Source organism: Semicossyphus pulcher, unplaced genomic scaffold (genome assembly GCF_022749685.1).
Source record: "Semicossyphus pulcher isolate SPU_LCO1_2020_fin unplaced genomic scaffold, fSemPul1.0.p SCAF_25, whole genome shotgun sequence".
NCBI lineage: Eukaryota > Metazoa > Chordata > Actinopteri > Labriformes > Labridae > Semicossyphus > Semicossyphus pulcher.
This window is the reverse complement of record NW_027211699.1, coordinates 8248413-8265677: the sequence shown is the minus strand read 5'-3', so window position 1 is coordinate 8265677 and position 17265 is coordinate 8248413. Positions and strand designations below refer to the sequence as shown.

The window sequence follows — 17265 nt, the reverse complement described above, 5'->3', positions numbered from 1 at the left end:
TTAACTTTCTGTGTTTTTTTAAAGAGGGGGAAAAGGGGAGGCACGCGCTCTCCTCACTCGCGCGGTGATGTTGACGGGACCGGACGGGCTCCTCCGCGGCGAATCAGCGGTGATGTCAGCCCGACCGAGGAGCTGAAGGATGAAGCGCTGCTCAACTACAGTGCAATAGAGTGTGAAATAATCGCCTGGTTGCTGCGCTTTGAACACGTTGTCCTTTTGTCATCAGATGTGGGAAGAAGCTCACGTTTCTTGTGGAGATTCTTCTTGTGACACAGCAGGAGGATAACTTGGTTTCAGGATCGTCTCGGCTGATCCTACATGGACTCTGTGTTTGCTGTGATTGCTTGGGCCTCCTGTCGCGCGGCTGGACAGCATCAAAGCGCACAAACCTCTGGCAAAATGTCAAGGATGCTGGGAGAAGGAGCGCAGCCCGCAGAGACAGCAGCATGACTGGCAGCTCTGAGGCGCAGGACACAGGTCAGAGGAAGGGCTGAGGGAACCATTGGGTTGTGTTTTTAGAGACATGGGACTCGGACTACTTCACATTCGTGTATTTTCCTGGGCTTCTTCTTCGACGTGACACCGGACTCACTCTCTCTTTTTGCGCCGTTTTGGCTCCGTGTGCGCCTGGACGCTCCTGCTGCTGTGCAGATCGGTTGTGTGGATGCCGCAGCTTTGCTGGGACTGAACACAGATCATTGAGGGGGTCCAGAGATTGTTTCTGTGAGGGGAAATCCCCGACAGGATCCCCTTCATTACGCCATGGATGACTCGGGGATAATACGGCGCCGGAGGCTGCAGGTGAGCTGGTTTGTCTGGACATCATCATGTGATGGGTCTCCTCCTTTCTAAAAAACAGCTTTCCTATTGTTTCCAGCACATCATCTCATTACACCACAGGCCTATTTATGCATTTGTAATGGAAAGTATGTGTGATTGCCTGTTGGAATTTTATGGCTTCAGCACTAGAATATTGATGATTTATGATATAACAAGTGCAACCAATCAATACCTTCAGTATCGTCAATATTTCCAGTGAAACATCACAGTGTGTATTAGCTCTTATACTGCCACTTAAAGTGAATGAAAACACCAAGTTACAACAATATTACACTTTGATGAAGCATCCAAACATCTGTTTTCATTATTGATCTATCCCCTTAATATTTTCTCCAGCAATATTTGATTTGTTCTTTGATTCATAAAACGCAGAAAATAGTGAAAAGTGAACATCAAAGTGTCTGAGAGCCAAAGGTGATGTCTTCAGGTCGTCTTCTTGTGTTTCACCATGAGTCCAAATCCAAAAAATATTCAAACAACTCATTTAAACCTCAGAAGGTGTCACATCCTCACTTTAGAGAACATGGTGTCCATGGTTACAATCTGAATCAATGGTTAATCAATTAGCCATTACATTTTCTGTCCATTGACTAATCGATTATGCAGCCAGGTGTTTCAGCTCTAATGCAGTATTATTGTCTGTATATGATGATTCTCATATCAAAGCTTCCAAAGCACTAAAAGGTATTTTCAACCTGTGTTCCCTAATGGGGTCACACAGTGAGTCTCAGGTGTTGAGTGCATTGCAGCAGAGTGACCCAAAAAATGGTTTAAATACATGTCAGACACTGTTGGAGTTATTCACATTGTTTTGTAATATTTGATCACAACTTGTCGATCTATTTGTCGTCATGTTGTTTAAGGGATATGTGTAATTTAGTTGGCTTACGTTAGAATTCTTATTTAGCAAATTTGGGAATATTTTGATGCTTTTATTTTGAAAGAAAAGGGTAGTCAGGGCAGGTAGGAACAGGGTGGGCAGGCACCAGAAAGGGTGTATGGTTGAACAGGATAAGAAAGGTGGAAGATGCCATTGATCTTTGTTTATTGTAAAAAAACAAACAAACAAAAAAAACCCCATAGATTCTTGCTTTCTTTTTAGCATTATTTATGTTCTCAACACAAATTGCCTAAAAGGAAATTAAGATTGATTATAGATGGCTTCAAAGCACAGCTGCAAGTCTAAATACCCTGTATGAAGTGGTTCATGTTTTTTAGCTTATGTAGGCTACACGGTCTCACTGTGATAGATCGTCACTCATGCATATGGGTAAAGCGAGTCCAAATGACTCCATGCATCTATTATGAAGCAGCTTGCTAAACCACGGGTCACACACCCCAACCCCCCCTCCCCTCCTCCATCTTTGTGTGAGTCAGTCAAGTGTACTGAGCAGAGATGAGCAGCCTCCTGTGGGCGTGTGTGCGTGCAAGTGTGTGTGTTTATTTATTTTGATTCATTCGTTCACTTTGTCTTTTATGTGGCAGTGATCGAACAGTAACACGGCAGCCATTTTCCTTTGGGGTTATGCTCAGAATGGGAAGCTCAAATGCTTGGTTGTAAGTCTTAACATTTTGGGTATGTGACAAATAATTATCCCAACGCTTATAAATGATCTGCAACTGAAAGGACAATGAACTGTAAAAAACCTAAAGGAAGATTTGCCATATTTCAAGTTAAAACAACATATTTCCCAATCTTTAGCAATGGTAAGACAACAGCTAGCATCAGCATAAAGCAACTTACAAGCTCATAGCGTTAGCTAGGATGAGATGAAAGCTAATATTACTTTGGAAGCACAACATGGTACATTACGAAAGGTGTAAATCTCTTGCGAACGTTGTATTAGCAACGTTATGTCCTCGACACAAAATGAAAGGTCAAACTTCCTAGCTCACATTAGCTTGGAATTTAGACTTTTCCTATTGTATTGCTAACATCGAAGCTAACATTAGCTAAGAATTTAAACCTTTCCTATTGTATGGCTAACATCCAAGCTAACATTAGCTAGGAATTTAGACCTTTCCTATTGTATGGCTAACATCCAAGCTAACATTAGCTAGGAATTTAGACCTTTCCTATTGTATGGCTAACATCCAAGCTAACATTAGCTAGGAATTTAGACCTTTCCTATTGTATGGCTAACATCCAAGCTAACATTAGCTAGGAATTTAGACCTTTCCTATTGTATTGCTAACATAATGTTAGCTAGGAATTAACTTCCAACAAATATAACGTTAGCTAGGACATGGTTGAATGCTAGCATTAGCTGTTGTCTGACAGTAACCGGTAATCATGCTGTTTTACTTTGAAATACGGCCTTATTTCCCTCCTGATGTTCACTTTTAATTGTCTTTTTAGTTGCTGATCGATCAGGAAACAGTTAAATGATTACAATTGTCAGATATGTACATTTATATGACTGACAAACTGGACCACAGCAGTATGACATTATTACGGCACATTAGCTTCCAAAAGGAAAGAAGCCACTTTGTGAATTTGGTGAATATTACTAAAAAAATAAATATATATATATCAGTGACTGCTTTAAATTGCCCCTCTGAACAGCTTAGAGACAAATTGACCCCCATTACAGTGAAAAGAGAGATAGGGGGGAGGAAAGAGGGTATAAAAGGAATCATGGGAGGATTAGCAGTGAGGTGTGCTGATGGTTTCATGTCTCATCATCCTCGCAGCTCAGCTCGCCGCTCTGCTGCTGTGATGTATGACAGGAGCTGCGAGGGAATTAATCATCATAGAGTCAGACGCACAAAGTCACCGGCATTTTATAGATGATAGGCACGGCCAGCTGGATGATTTGGTGTGTGTGTGTGTGAGAGAGAGAGAGAGAGAGAGAGAGAGAGTGCAGACTTGTAGTTTAAGCAGGGATGTGTGCATTTAGCTAATCTGCATGTGTAACCGATGGACTGTTTTGGTTAGAAAGGAGAAAGACGCAGTGACACCAGGGTTTCTTCATGGTTAGCCACCGTTTATACTGATAAATACAGAGTGTTACAAAACCTCCATGATAATTCTACTGCTCGCTCCAGCTCCTACACAAATACAATAAATATACAAAACGTACGTTAGCTTAGTTTAAGGTAACTTTAAGCTAGCAGCAGTCACTCTTTAAACAACTATATTCAGTGCCAGTTCATTGAAATCTTTATATTGACAGGTTGGGACCGATTTGATAACATTGTGGGGAATATAATGTTAAAAAAAAATATTCCCACAGGGTAATCATAAACAAGAGGAGATGGGAGGGAGCAAAGGGAATGTCTAGAAAACACCACAGAAGAAGAATGAAGCAGGAAGGGCTCTGAACAACACGTGCACATTCTGGAGTTTGGATGTCCTCATACTCAAATATAAACTATAACCAGGTATATTTTGTGTCATTATAACAACATGACAGTAAAAGATAAAGGTATATATGACCTTTTATACCTCCTGTGTCGTCACTACACGTGTGTTTGTGCCCCTAAAATCGTGTGTTGACGTGCGGGGGGCTCTGCGTGTCCTCTTCAACTGCCTTCTAAATCCCCCGGGTCTCATCATCCTAACCGTCACTCTCTCTCTCTATCTGACACACACAAACACACACACAATCATCTCGAAGCACCATATGGTGACACACCCTACCCCCCTGCAGTCACACCCATGATGCATTGCTTCAAACGTGACTAACATGAGGCCCTGCTGCACTCGGTGACACTGCATTTGGCTTCGAGGTGCACAAATGCTTAGAACAATCTCATGCATAACACACAAAGAACATATTTCTACATGTTATTAGATAAGACTTTGTTTCTTTTCATCAATTTTAAAAGTTGAGCAGATTGCCTGCAGCGATCAATGTCCTTGATGGAAAACGGTAGTATTTCACTCCAGCGTCTCTCGCTTGGCCGTTCCTTTCAGAGGGAGGGGCGCAATGCATGCTGGGTGTTGTAGGAATGTAGAATGGGCGAAACCACGAGCTGTTTGTACAACTTTCTCCACAGCTATGCCGCCAATTTCAAATATTATTGCTTCTAGTGATTACAGAGAACACCAGCTTTGAATGACGGTGGCTTTTTCCAGAGGCGAATTGCTCCTTAAAGGGGGCCTGATTTTGAGTGGTGGACATCAAAGCCACATTATTTTTTTCCCTCAATAGAACCCTGCTTAATCCCACCCTACTGTGCTGTGATTGGCTAATACATCTTTAGTGTGACTGGCTGGTCCCTTCAGGGCTTTTTGCCTGGAAACTTTTTCAGTGCAGGAGTACAGAAGCTGTCCACCCTAACCAAACTGTGACCAAATGTTTACTACGTCCTTGGTTAGTTTAAGGCTCCAAAACTACTTGGTTATGTTAAATAGACAGTTATAGTTTGGGTTAAAATATTAAGTCAATGTTGACATTTAGTTAGGTTAGGCCTTTTATGCCTTTATTTATAGAGAGGGCAGTGGATAGTGGTGGACACAGGGGTAGAGAGAGTGTGGACGGAGCAGCAGTCATTGTTTCCACAGGCCTGACATTCCCATATTAGAAATAAAATAAATGACTGCTTGAAAATAGAAAAACATCAGATCATCAAGTATTCATGACACTCCGCCTTCATCCCCAACCAGCGGCCCCTCGGCCTTTTCCATCCGTCAAACTCAGACAGGTTCGTCAGTCACGGCTGCTGCTGATGACAGGTCCAGTCCCTGTCTCACACTGATTGATACCCTTTGTTCGTCTTCGGCCCACTCCCCACAATTTCTCTTGTGCACCGTGTCCACAAATGGATTGAACTGGCCATCTCGTCCGGACGGAGCAGCAGTGTGCTTTAAAGACATGCAGCTCCTCTAATACCATTTCATTATTACAGGAGCTTTTAGTGCAGACGAGACGACCCGAAGGACACAGCAGAGCAGAGGCTTTTATGGGTTTGTCTTAAGGCAGGAGACATCATTTACCAGACTTTAAGGTATTAAATATGGGCGACTGCTGTTATTGAAATTTTAACCCCCTGGCTGTTTGAATATTCACATGGTTGCCATTTTCCTCTGACTGTGTTCAAGGTTGTGACTCATATGAATATCCACAGTCAGACTGATCTGCAGCTGGAAAGGTAAATCCAAAGTAAATATCTGAAGGGACAGGGTGCCATATTTCAACGTAAAACAACACATTGTTATCCCATTCACTCCTGTCAGCTAACAGCTAACGTTAGCATTCAGCCACTTACTAGCTAATATCACTGTTAGCTAGTAAGTGGCAGACTGCAAACATTCCCATTTGATAGTGTTCCACAATTTAATAGGTATAAGTAGTTCCTAGCTAACAGTAATGTTGGGAGTGGTTGAATGCTAACTTACCTGTTAGCTAATGTGTTGCTTTAAATTGAAATATAGCCTGACGTCCCTCCAGATTTTATCCATTGTCTTTTTAGTTGTGGATCAATTGAGAAGTGTTAAATGAAAGATTTATCAGATTCCCAACATTCATAAGACTAAAAAAAAGAACATGGATACTGGGGGCTCACAGTAGTAAGGTGTTAAACTCCAGGTGAATGCCAGGTGCTCTTGAAGGCTAAAAAGTAAACTGTCGAGGGAGGGAAGCCGCTGGGCTTTATCAGGCACACTTGCACCAAGCTGGTCTTCCTCAGGGCGTGGCTAGGAGGATTCATGACGCCCTGGAAGCCGGTCGAAACCGGTCTGCGTTTATTTCTATGATATTGATGGGTTTTTTTACGCCCTGATTCAATAAAGCATTTTAAATCCTTGGCTCGGTGCGAGTGGGCCTGAAGAAAGCCCATTTATAAGACACAACACCAAGAACACATCATTACGACTTTATAGCAGCATGTAAGCTTCCTACCCTGAGTGTGACATCAGGGGAACATGGCTGCCTAGAATAGCATCCAGGACAAATCCTATTATTGTGCTTTTCAACAGTTAAATTAACATCTCTATATTGATTGGGCACTGAAGCTATGCAGACGAGGCTTATGGAAATAACAACACTTTTTTCATTTCTGTACATCTTTGCTTAAGGTTGAGTCATTTAACACAATGACAGTGACTCAAAACATGAAACATATAATGAACATGAATGCTAAAATTTGTTGTCAAAGTGAACATGTTTGACGGACTGAGGTCATATGCAGGTTTGATACCAAAAAGCACAACATTCAAAACGCTTATAAATGAACACCAGTGAGAAATTTAGAATATCCACATCAGTTTGTGCTGTTTCTCTCACTATTTTTTTTACACAAATGAGGGTTGTTATGTTATCGGCCTCCGATACTGCCATACTTCATTGGCCAATAATCAAGTCTAGGCATTTTAATCAGTATCGGGAAGAAAAAAATTGGTATCTGAATTACACTACACAAAGGAATGTACACATACTTCTGTCCGTGCCTGTCAGGGAATCAGAGAAAAAGACGCTTGCTTCCCCAGAGTACAGAGTCAAACCTGATAAAAAGAGCAGCCGCTTCCTGTCGGGGAATGGAGTAAATATTGAGTGGAATCGTGTTGCTTTGTAATCTGTGATTGGTGGGCATGTCATGTCTGTGACAGAGCCTCCCGTCTGTTGTCACCCTTCACCACCACCAGACTTAATTAGCGGGACTCACAGAGCATTAAGCTCTAAACCCCGCTCCCCATCAGCATCCTATTTTCTTTTTTTTTTTTAAACATCTTTTTACATGCTCTGACGTGGCAAATGCAGCGTGCAATGAGCAATAAAGCGACGCTTTCTGACACACTAATTACAACACAGAGAACTAAGTCACAGAGAATCCTGGCTTCAGAGTGGATGTCGTAGGAGCTGGATAAGACGAAGGGGATCAAATCTCCTTCTTTATTTTGTGGGAATGCTGGTACAGTGAGTCACAAAGGCAGATTAACAAGGCAGGCTGGTGTGCTAGTCCTCGTTAGTGACCATAGTAATAGTCTAGATTGGAATTCACATTATTTACACAGCCGCCATATTTGTAGATAAAAGTTATTTTTCAATAGCTTCCATGTCATGTGACCCACTGTCCTCAAATCAATAGCGGATGTCTCACTTGGACAAATAAGACACACTTCACTACATTAGATTATATTGCTTTTTATATTTTATATTAATTTTTTTTTGTAAAATTTAATGGGGTTTTTTTTCAATTCTTTTCAACGGACACGCACCGTCATGATCGCCATTGCAGCCGCCAACAATCAACATTGCCGTAGGCTGCCAGCTACCGCACTGTTAACATTTTTGAGCTACTGCAAATTCATTGGGATCAGTTACGGCAATTTTCTTTAGGGTTTGAGTTAAGTAAGGTTTTACAGTGCAGGAGAGAAGTCTTTTCATAGCCAATGTTAATGTACCCATTGTCTAACGGTAGCTAATGGGTTATAAAATATGTTAAAAAACGGCCTGATGTCCCTCCAGATTTTCTCTATCTGTTGTCTTTTGCTGTTTTCCAGGTTGGGAGTTGTTAATATGTAGAGTTTCTGACAAATCATTATAATTTTACCACTTCTCGATTTATCAGCATCTGAAAAGACTTTTTTGACAACTCATTAACTACAGTCAGACAACAATTAATGTTAGAATTCAGCCACTTACAAGCTAATATTACTGTTAGCTAGGAAGTGGCAGAGAGCTAACATTCCAGTTCGGCTGTGCTACAAGATACAAAGGGAAATTCCTAGCTAATATTAGCAAGGAATTCAACCTTTTCTATTGTATCAGTAATGTAACATTAGCTCGGAATTTACTTCCAATTAACATAATGTTAGCTAGGACGTGGTTGAATGCTAGCATCAGCTGTTGTCTGACGGTAGCTAATTGGTTGGCCAACATGTTGTTGTACCTTAAAATGTGGCCCAATGTTCCTCCAGATTTTCACTTATCAATCGTCTTTTCACTCGTTTATTAATCGAGACGCGATGAAATGTTAACAATTGTCTCCTTTTACGCAACTTACAACCTGGAACACAGCAGTCAGACACTATAACATAATTCGAGCCTCCCAACCTGTGCATGATGTCAGAGGAAAATGGCTGCCACCTGAATACGGTGACTTGGGGAAAGATTTGACTCTTTCTGACCTTTTTGCAAAAGAGAGTGGAACTGAAGAGTATGAGGGGGAAATTCATCAGATTAATAGATTAATAATATGCAAGAGACAATGACAGAGGACTCCTTTTAATGGAATTTTGTGGGGGTTAATTAAGGCTATGTCCATGAGGATTTAATAATAGAGCTACAGCAGCGCAGGGATACTATTATCTACAGTCCTGCAGATTCACTGCACAGTTCAGACTCTGAGTTATAAATCTCTATCTATTCTTGTTTATTGTGTGCAACCTTGAAGCAGGGAAAGATGTGTGAGAAAGGTAGGAAGGAAGCATGATATTTATGGTGCCTATTTATTATTTCAGCCACCAGTAGAGGACTGAACTTTGTTTAATGTGCCAACTGGTTCTTTTTATTATCCAGACATGCCTGAACATAAAAGAGGCCCGCAGAGGGACATCAGACAGACAGTGAGCAGATATTTACAGGTCTGAATTCAGATACAAAAGAGTGATAGCAGTCTCCTCTCTTCCACTGTTGTCTTGTTTTAATGTTGCAGTGCTGTGATTCTGTTGTTTAGACATTTAAATGTGGACAATGAATAGTGAAAATTCTGAGGGACATTTGGCCACAGTTACAGCAACAGCTCCTGTTAGACAACAGCTAAAGCTAGCATTCAGCAAACTACTGTTATTGTAAGCCAGAAAGTGACAAAATGCTTAAAATACGATTTGAACATGATATAAGATGCGGTAGAAACGGCATAAACATACAAACGCAAGAATAACCCATCAGCCACCATCAGACAGCTCATGTTAGCATTCAGCCACTTCCTAGCTAACATTTCCGTTAGCTAGAAAGTGGCCAAATACCTACATTCCCTTTTGATAGTGTTGTATGATACAATAGGAAAGGCCATTTTGCAATGATTGTCTGATTGTCTGCTAATCGCTATCAGATATGTCGTTTTTACAATGTTAAGTCAGTTTAATCCCTTTCCTATTGTGTCTAACACTAATACTCTAACACTATTGTTAGCATGTAGCGTCTTCTTAGCTAACGGTAATATTAGCTAAGTAGTATTTGAATGTTAGCCATTTACTGACCATAGCTAGTGGTTTTTACATTATGATTTTTAACTTGAAATATGGACCAATGTCCCTCCAGATTTTCACTGTTCATCCTCTTTAAGTTGCAGTTCTGAAGCTGTAAAATGATAACAATTTGTCAGATTTACAACAAAAAAAATCCTGGCTACAGCTCAGACTCAGCCCACATGTACAGTGTAGAGTAATTGACAGTTCACCTGCTGTGTAATGGCACCAACAGCCACATCTAAACAGGTCTTGTTAGGATAGTTAACCCTCCTGATCATTGAGAAGCCTTCTAATGCCTCCTCCTCTTGTTAGCAGTCTTCCCCTTGGCTCTGATGGCTCAGGGTCAATTAGCCTGATCAATGAAGGACGAAGTGAAGCGGGATCAATAGGGTGAATATTCAGTTGTCCTTGTGTAGAGGGATTTGTCTCTGTTAACACGTACACCCGGGAGACATGCAGTTGAATAGCTGTGTAATCCGTGACTAAAGCCAGATTTATTATTTTTAGGACCTTTCTTTCTTTCTTTCTTTCTTTCCTCTCCCAAGAATCACAGTTTTGAGGGGCTAATATTTCACGAGGATCTTGCACATTACTGTGGTGTCATAGCTTCATAGCATCATCTAAAAAAAAAATCCAAAATATAATTTACATTTACTAAAATTACTAGGTGCATGTATCATGTCAAGACCTAGAAAAAAAGTCTATTACTGTCAGGTTGTTAACCCAACAGGAAGTCAGCCATTTTGAATTTATTTTGACATTTTGGTGCATTTTAGCCATTTACAAGGGTCATGCTTTAATTAACTACTCCTACTAGCTTCATCCGATCAACTTTAAACTTGGTCAGTGTAATAAACAGACCTTGAGAATTGAAAGTTGTTCAAATTGTGAGGTTTTTGTCAAAGGGCTTGGCCATGGAGGCACGTCAAAATTTGACATTTTACCAAGAAGCAGGAAGTTGTTGTAACAGATCTGCCTCAAACTTTACATGCTTGATAAGAGTCCAGGCCTGAACACATCTACATGCTAATATTTAGTCATTGTCATAGCGCCACCTAGTGGTGAGAAGCAACAGTAAGCCTTGCCTAGCTTTGTTGGCAAACGTCATTAAATTTACACTTTCATTTCATCTACACTCAATGTACAGCTACATTATGATAACGGCAGGTTCTCTTTTGCACCCTGGTGGACACACTAAGTTACATGTAACTCCTTTATGTTATATTATTTATTTGTATATTTAGGAGCATCGTTTCTTATCTTTCTCCTCTGAAAGTAATTCTTATCAGTCATAAAGACTTTGCCTTGTTTATGGTGGTTGAAAAACATTAAAACCCTTTTGTACTTCGGAGTTTTGTCCATATAATGCACAATTTTTTGGCACCCACAGCTGAATAAATATTTTGTGCTTCACAGGAGATCAGTAAGAGCGGGTCCACACATGCTCACTCACACATACACACATAAAATCTTTAACTGAAGGTTAACCTAATAATTACCTCCACTGTGGTTAGGCGGCGGTCGATGCAAAGCTAACAGCACCTTAACAACATTACCCTGCGGGTGACAGGAGGAGGTGTGAAGCAGCTAATGTATTAATTGCATCTGCTACTATACGCTGTGTAACGGCTCACACCTGAGGCACACAAAGATAAGGCTGTGGGCATGGAAGCATAAACCCCCCCACCACACCTCACGCTCTCTCACCCCTCCTCCCCTCCTCCTCCCCCCTTGTTTACACCCTCAGTCCCCTCCCTGCCTGCCTCTCTATCTCAGTGTGCAGGGTTTAGTCAAGAGCCAGGCTGTGCTTGTATGAGATCTGGCTTTGCTCACACTGTTTTCATGCGGTGCAGTGAGTGTTTGCTACGGCTTCAGTCCATCTGGACCCAGGAGATGAGAACATAGAGAGAGAGAGAGAGAGAGAGGGAGAGATATGAAGCAGTGGCAGAAATATTTAGGCTGACTGATTGAAAACATACATAATGCAAATATGTAACATGCAAAGCTAGCCAGAATGAGATGAAGTCACATTGATTACCTCGCTAGTCTTGATTTCGTCCAAAAACTTCTCCAACCACTAAATATTCTTAATGAGAGTTGGTGTGAGTTTTACATGCTAATCTCAGAATCCATCTGCTGCCTTCTGACGATGATTTGGCCTCTGGGAGCGACGGTCAACTTCTTGGGGCTTCTGTTGTAGCTAGCAGTTAGCGATAAAGGACCTTCTGCCTATTCTTCCTTTTCCATGCGCTGCATTGTTTACAGTCCGAGTAGCAACTTGAGAAGCGAGTCTGGAGTTGAGAGACGACATCTAAGAACGGATTGTTAGCGACACTTGTGTGCAGATGTCTCTTTATAGAGATAAATAAAAAGCTAAATCATCGTCACATGACCACTGATGGGAGCCGGGATGGCATTACGGCAGATTGCTTTCTGTCCCTTTTGCTGTCCACACAGACAGTTTTTCCTGCTTGCAACCAACGCCTGCTGAAACGTGATTTGTCAATACTACTTGAACTGAAAATGTACTACAAACACACCAAAATCTGGTTCTGTGCGTAAATAGAGATAAACATTATGCTTATGATTTGTGCTTATTGCTAAAAGACTGAGGCTTATAGCAGTAAGCACAAATCATAAGCATCAGGGTTATGCTAATTTCAAGCTTCATATTTCACTCTGTTATACCTGTGGAGTAGCTTAGCATCATTTATAGTTAGAAAACAAAATTTTTCTCACACTGGTGCTCTGTGCGGGCCCTCATACAGCCTCTGCCTGAAACGACTCGCTTTGTCCCTTTAAGAAACCCCGCCCCTACAAGCCCACTTTCTTATGATTGGCCAGGTCTCCGAAGCCTGCTGAGGCCGCACTTTGTGATGTCACAAGGTCTTAAAATGTGAAACAGTATAATACCCCCTCTTTAATTTAAATAATGTCGATGTCAGGAAATGACACAGCATTGTTTTTGCATTGTAAGGCAATGTAAGTCTGTTTTAAGGCTTATAACGTGTAAAGGGGATAAATGTTATAATGTGCTGCAGTGAAGTCTATAAATGATTTGTTTTTCTTAATGTGTGAAGGATTAAACTTGAATTTTCCTGTACCTGATCTCCTTTTTGTTCTCTTTCTTTGTCTTTCTCCCAGAAGGATTTGCCTCTGCCTCGCAAGAACAGCAGGTGAGTGTTACCTCCGTTCATCCCTCCCTCCATCTGTCTTTTTCTCTCCTCTCTGGGGAGACACTGGGTCCCTCCATGAAGAAAAACAATCACACACAGAGACGTGATTTGCAGGATGTGTTTTGAAAGCTCTGAGGATGCTCGAGTGGTCTTGAGGAGTGTGCGGTCCTTGTGTGAATGAGGAGGAGGAGGTCGGCTGAAAGGGATGCTGGGAGTCTGTCTGAGTCTGATTAAGGCCAGCAGGGAGGAAACTGCTGCTTAAAACCATTCTGCCTTTTCCAGTCGCTTACTCACTGCCTCTATTTTTCTGTTTCTATTCTGCACTCATTTCCACCCCTCTTGGCTCAGTTTGAACTATCCCTCCTTTTTCAAATCCCCTCTTTGATTACTCTCTGCAAAACAAAATAAGCATCAAAAAACAAAATTTTGGTTCTATTGAAAAATGAAACAAACAATTAACTAAATGACATTTATCTAAACAAACATTTCGGGGGGAAATAATGTCCTTTTTTTGTTAGCTAATGCAACTGTTAGCTAGGAATTTAAGCTTTCCCTATTATCTAGCTTCTGGCAAGCTAAATTGTTAGCATACCCTATCTAATTAGCAATTCAATGTGCTAACGCTGCAGTAGCTAAAGGTAATGTAAGCTAGGAATTTAAGCTTTTCCTATTATCTAGCTTCTGGCAAGCTAAATTGTTAGCATACCCTATCTAATTAGCAATTCAATGTGCTAACGCTGCAGTAGCTAAAGGTAATGTTAGCTAGGAATTTTTCGCTATCATATCGTTTAACTACCAAACAGTTATGTTAGCAAAGAAGTGGTTAATGCTAACATTAGCTGTTGTCTAACTGTTGCTAATGAGTTATCAAATGTACTTTTTTACTTGAAACAGGGCTCGATGTCCATCCAGATTTTTGAAATCGTTTGTCTTTTTGATCGCTGATCAGTTTGGAAGCAGTGTTACGATAGGGATTTGTCAGATTCTCTATGTATGGTTTCCAAACTTGCACAGCAGGACAACGTTATAACAGATTTGGGGTGTCCATACTGACGGTGACGTCGGAGGAAAATGGCAGCTGTGTGGATACGTTGAGCTCCAGTTTGTTAGTTGTATAAACGTAGGGTATCTGACAATCATTATAATTTTATAGCAAGTTAAAAGACAATTGATAGTTAACATCCGGAGAGGTAAAATAACCTACTTGATGACTGCGGGCTACCTTAAGACGAGAGCTAATGTTAGCACTTTCTAGCTAACATTACACTATCAAAGAATTTACAGCTTTCCTGAGTAAAGTCTTGTAACTCTATTAGCTCTCCGAGCTTACAGTAACATTAGCCAGTAAGTGGCTGAATGCTAATGTTAGCTGTTGTCTGATGTAGCGAATGAGTCATCAAATATGTTCTGTTCATACTGTTCATTGATGATCAAGCGAGAGGTGGTGGAATGATAATGATTTGTCAGATACCCTACATTTATACGACCTAAACCTGGATCACAGCAGTACAACATTATAACAGCATTTGAGCGTGACGTCAGAGGAAAATGGCCGCTGTGTGAATGTGGTGAATAAGGGTGGGGTCAGCAGAGATAACGAGGTGAAGTGCTGTTGGTAGCAGCTAACTGTTAAGCGAATTAGCTGGAAAATAACTAAAAAAACAGCCTGTTAATTTACCTGCGGCTCTTGTTTTTCCTCTTTCATTGTAATTTTTGGTTTAAAACCAACATTTTTTGGCACAGATTTCTGCTTTCTGAGCCATTCTTCAGCTATTCAGCCAGGATGCGGTTATGAGCTTTTTTCTATTATAGGCAGATCATTCATACTCTTATTAGGGGGGTATCCTCAGTAGGAAAAGTGATGATTAACATTAATCTGTCTACTGGTAATTTCCTTCTGGATATTTTTCTAAAAATCTACTGACATTAGCATTTAATCTGCAAACTGCACCCATCTGTAAACACAGCGATCGGAGTGTGTGTTTATGACGTGTTCATTGTCATCAGCGTGCTTTTTTTTTACTCCACATGACCTTGTCCTTTAGTCATTTCTTCCCTCTCTGCTGAGTAAAATTCACCTCCCTTTGCTCCCTGCCTCGTTCATTCAGGATGTCTGCAGCCTGCAGTGAAAAAGCTTTTAACTCCCCATCAGATTCTTCTTCTCCTTTCTGTGCACAGAAAAGATGGAGAAACCAACTACAAACAAATCACAAAATTACCCCATGTACTGAAGCATCTTAGCCTTGAGAAAACGACCCACAATCCCCTGCTGCCTTTTGTTGTTCCTCTCTTAAAGACAGACCCACCCTGTCTCCTCCATCCCTCCCTCTCTGCTGCTGCTCTCTCTCTCTCTCTCTCTCCTCCTTTGGATCTCGGCCACACTTGCCCTGACTCACAGACACTGGCGAACATCCTAAGGTTTTAGGAGCTACAGTTTGTGTTGCATTGCGATGAGACCTGATGCTTTCTGACTGCTCTCCCTCAGCGCTGAGCTATTGCTGCTCCTGTTGCTCCGAGCTACGCCTAGAAACCTGCAACATGTTCCGACGCACTAAAAGGTACAACGAGAGACACAGACGAAGTGCTGAGGATTTTGTTTCTGTGATGTTCGGTGGCTTTCGGTTAATTCAAAAAGTGTTTCCTTTTATTTAATCTCTCTGATGCTTTCTCTGTGTGAGGCTTCGGCGTCCGCAGCAAACATCACGAAGAGGCTCCTAGTGACAGTGTGAAGAGTGTGTGTGTGTGTGTGCCAGTGTCTCACTTTGTTTTGGAAGTCTGCTCTGTTCTGCTGAGTGTCCATGTTTAGAGCCTCAGTGATTTTAAGTATACAACATAAGTCTGTCTCTAAAGGTCTGGCAGCTGGTGTAGGTCGGTCTATAAAGCCCTGGTAAAGGATGCGTAAATACTTGCAGAATCTTTTAAAGTTGTTTGATATGTAAGTCAGAAAGCTGTCTTGTTGCTGCTGGTGTTGGTGCACATTTAAACACAGGATGCAGTGGTGTTTAACAATTAACAGCAGCTGCAGGGATAGCAGTTGGACAGCGGTTTGTGGATGTTTTTTTCAGTGCAAAGCAATGACAAAGGAAAATATTCCCATCAGTCTCAGCTGTACTTTTTGCTGCTGCTTATTAGACATTTGTAACATATTACCATGCTAAACTAATATAGGTAATGTTATAAACATTTTCCTGGGTAACATCTGCATTTAAGCATTGTCATTATTTAACATGCTGAGGTTAGCATTCAGCTTAAAACACTGCCGCACAGAGCTGCTAACATGTATGCCACTCTTAGTATTGTGATATTACTGTCCTAATCTGGGTGTTTTTTTCAGTTATTCAGTTCAAATAATTTCTCAAGTATTTCTTGTTGTACAGAACAACTTCCATCTTTACGCTGATTGCACTGAAATTTCAAGAAACTGAAAAGAAAATGATCGGAATCATGTCCAAGACTCATGGATGCCTGGAACTGAAGGTTACTCAGAACCTTAACATTGGGATTTGTAGTTTATTTTTCACTACATCTTTGGTGCTTGTTGTGGTTTTGTTGACCTTGACGTGAATGTTTTATTAAGTTACTGAAAAAGTGAAGAACCTGACTCATCCGAGTGACATTTCCAGCAGACCTGCAGGTCGACTGATTCACCATGTGACGTTATCAATCACTGCTGGCATGAGTCAAAAGCGTGAGATGTTTTTTTGGTGTCTGATTCACTAAAGGTGAGAGATGGGGGGGTTTTTTTAGGCTGGATGATAGATGTGTCATTTGGGGGGCTTTTTAAAAAATGTATTGTGCAAACCTCAAATGATATGGTGGCTTCAGATTTAAAGTAAACAGACTTCCTACTCAAATTTAAGGACAAATTGCCCCTGAAAATGTGTTTTTGTGTGTTACCTGAGCACACAAAGTAGGTAAACAATAGGTTGGTATCCAGAGAACAGCACAAAGTTTGTTCTAGTCAAACCAGGAAATTAGAAGTATTGATGTTAGTGTGAGAAATACTCTCTAACGTCAGCCCCATTTACATGTGGTGTTCCTCAGGGCTCTACTCTTAGTCCCCTTCTCTTCTCTGTGTATGGCCCATGTTGTTTTAACCAGCTAAAATTA

At 41.1% G+C, this 17265-nt stretch overlaps 1 protein-coding gene across 1 annotated transcript in view; it reads left to right on the top strand.

Annotated features, from left to right (window-relative positions):
• Positions 1-762: 762 nt before the first annotated feature.
• The window catches only part of mast1b (microtubule associated serine/threonine kinase 1b), a 46054-nt gene continuing 29551 nt past the window's right edge, over positions 763-17265 (top strand). Inside the window, exons 1-2 of the mRNA XM_069675746.1 lie at positions 763-801; positions 13124-13155. Of these exons, the coding sequence (XP_069531847.1) occupies positions 763-801; positions 13124-13155 (71 nt within the window). The remainder of the gene's footprint in view (positions 802-13123; positions 13156-17265) is intronic.